The sequence below is a fragment of the Salpingoeca rosetta genome, assembly GCF_000188695.1.
Source record: "Salpingoeca rosetta unplaced genomic scaffold supercont1.25, whole genome shotgun sequence".
NCBI classification, from domain to species: domain Eukaryota; class Choanoflagellata; order Craspedida; family Salpingoecidae; genus Salpingoeca; species Salpingoeca rosetta.
Window position 1 is genome coordinate 123,270 of NW_004754909.1, and position 2,500 is coordinate 125,769.

General features: G+C 53.6%; 2 protein-coding genes across 2 annotated transcripts in view; one reads left to right on the plus strand and one right to left on the minus strand.

The window, feature by feature from the left end:
* PTSG_08752 (uncharacterized protein) overlaps positions 1 to 1,706 on the minus strand; it is a 4,206-nt gene extending 2,500 nt beyond the window's left edge. Inside the window, exons 1-6 of the mRNA XM_004990079.1 lie at positions 1,470 to 1,706; positions 1,244 to 1,303; positions 1,029 to 1,108; positions 758 to 868; positions 321 to 471; positions 14 to 107 (exon numbers count right to left, since the gene is read on the minus strand). Of these exons, the coding sequence (XP_004990136.1) occupies positions 14 to 107; positions 321 to 471; positions 758 to 868; positions 1,029 to 1,108; positions 1,244 to 1,303; positions 1,470 to 1,595 (622 nt within the window). The 5' untranslated portion in view covers positions 1,596 to 1,706. The remainder of the gene's footprint in view (positions 1 to 13; positions 108 to 320; positions 472 to 757; positions 869 to 1,028; positions 1,109 to 1,243; positions 1,304 to 1,469) is intronic.
* A 33-nt stretch (positions 1,707 to 1,739) lies between these two features.
* The window catches only part of PTSG_08753 (uncharacterized protein), a 1,377-nt gene continuing 616 nt past the window's right edge, over positions 1,740 to 2,500 (plus strand). Inside the window, exons 1-2 of the mRNA XM_004990080.1 lie at positions 1,740 to 1,949; positions 2,241 to 2,404. Of these exons, the coding sequence (XP_004990137.1) occupies positions 1,817 to 1,949; positions 2,241 to 2,404 (297 nt within the window). The 5' untranslated portion in view covers positions 1,740 to 1,816. The remainder of the gene's footprint in view (positions 1,950 to 2,240; positions 2,405 to 2,500) is intronic.

Here is a 2,500-nt window from a genome sequence, read left to right on the forward strand (position 1 = left end):
CATGCCGCCGTACCGCCTGTTGAGGTGGCAAAGTAGCCGCAGCCGGAGTTGTCCCACTCTTCGCAGCGGAGGAGGATGCTGCTGGGCATGTTGGCGTGGCTGCACTCCTGTGCTCGGGGTGAGCGACGGGGTGATGAGGGAGGGGGAAGTGAGCAGCATGGTATAAAGTAGAGTGACAGGCAGACAAGACAGGCAGGAGCATAGGAGTTCACACACACACACACACACACACAGCCACACAGCCACACAGCCACAGAGACACAGAGACACACAGACACACACACACTCTCTCCTGTCCCTGCTCATCTCCTAATACGCACGTGCGCGCCGATGATGCCCCAGGCCATGCCGGCAACCAAGATGGTGCCCACCATCCAAAACGCAGCCACGATGCTCAGATACAGACCGCGCTGCTTTGTCGGCAGAAACTCCGTTGTGTATGTGAACACAATTGGGATGGACCCGCCAACCCTGATGCATCGTCGTCGTCGTCGCGGTGGTGATGGTGATGGTGATGGTGATGGTGATGGTGATGGTGATGGCAGTCGTTATGTTGTGGTTGCCGTCGCAGCAGCTGGGAGCATCAATGCTGAACGAGGAGCAGGGGGCAATGCAAAGAACACACCACCAGCAACAAACAACAACAATACCAGCAACAACAACAACAATACCAGCAACAACAACAACAATACCAGCAACAACAACAACAACAACAACAACAACAACAATCCCACGCTTCTTGCACATTGTGGATTACCCGAGGCCGCTCATGATGCGGAAGAAGAGAAAGGAGTGGTAGCTGGTGGCCAGGGATGATGAGAAGCCGAACAACGAGTTGAACAGCAGCGCCAGGATCAGCGTGTATTTTCTGCGACACGCACAAGGCGCCAACATGTGAAGTACGGGATGAGCGAATGTTCGTTTCAAGAGACGCGCGTGTCATTCCATGGCATACAGCATACACATAGAAGTAGAAGTACATGCGTAACAAGGTCTCTCCATTTTCAAGCCCACACCAGCCCACGCACCGGCCAAGCTTGTCGGCCAAAGAGCCCCACAGCCATCCCCCAAGCATCATGCCAATAAACAGGCCAGCCGTCACCATGCCCTGCGTATGGGTGAATGGGGTGTGAGAAAGCTTGTGTGAATGAGCGACATGCTTCGCGTGCGCGAGTGTTCGACAGCAAAGGAGGCAGAGAAGCAAAGACGACCATATTGCTGTTGTTGTTGCTGCTGGTGGTACCTTGCGAGCCTCTGTCAGGTCAAGGTCGCACTCGGCCAAGGTTGTGATGATGAAGGAAATCTGTCAATTTGAGAAGCGAGCACCCACAGGCTGTGTGAGGAAGCAAGGCCGTGTATCAACGCAACACAGCACACCTGCTGAACAGGACGAGCGCGGGAGCAGCAGCAGCGCCGCGTGATGGATGACAGCATGTCTCGTCACACAAGGCCACTCAAAGTCAACTCACGCCGAGCATCTCGATGGCGTCGGAGGCGTTTGCCCAGCCGCATAGAGCCACCAACTTGTAGTGGAACCATCCCGTGCCTATTCTTGAGATGGCTGCATCAAACGTCAACGTCGCAGCCGACGACATCTTGCTATTGGTGTGGTGTTTGGCGGTGTTTGTTGGGGATGATGGTCATGGGTGTTGGGAGAGCACGCACAAAAAAAGTCCTTCGTAGTCGTCGTTGCACACACCGCAACAGGAATGCGTGTGTGTTTAGGCAATTTATCCTGTCGGAGACAGCGGTCGGTTGCGGCAGGTTGTTCGTGTGTGGTCTGCTGTGGTCTGTTGGCTGTTGTTGTTGACCCACGATGAAGATCTCGGGTGTTGCCATTGTTGGGCGGCAGAATGAGCCGCTGTTGCTGCGCACATCAGAGGCACAGCCACCCTGCGAGCCCATCGAACACATCATCTACGCTGCACTGGATGTCGTGGACGACCACGGTGCGGGGAGCTGTGTGTGTGTGTTTGTGCTTGCTCATTTTTGTGTGTGTGTGTGTGTTTGCTCATTTGTGTGTGTGCTTGCATGTGTTTGTGCTTGCTCTTTTTTTTTTTTTTTGTGTGTGTGTGTGTGTTTGTGTTTGCATGTGTTTGTGTTTGCATGTGTTCACGTTGCAGTTGGGAGACAGCGAACTGTGACTGCATCGCATGCTCTTCCTCCTTGTTTTATTGCTCATTCAGGGTTTGCTGTTTCTTTCTTCCATCCACCACAACCTTTGCTCGCTTGCCTTGCAGCGCTCTTGAGTGCGAAAAAGTCGACACCCGACGCTCTCAAGTTCTACTTGGGAGCACTGTATCCGCTGGAGGACGGCAAATGCTACGGATACCTCGTCAACACCAAGATCAAGTTCTTCATCATCACACAGAGCCAGGCGCACTCGGATCAAGACGTACAAAGCGTGAGTGTGTTGCTTTGTGAGCGCGCTTGCTCCTGCTTCGAGCAGAAAGGAACAAAGGCAGAACACATAACACCCCACATAGACACGCCATCTCTC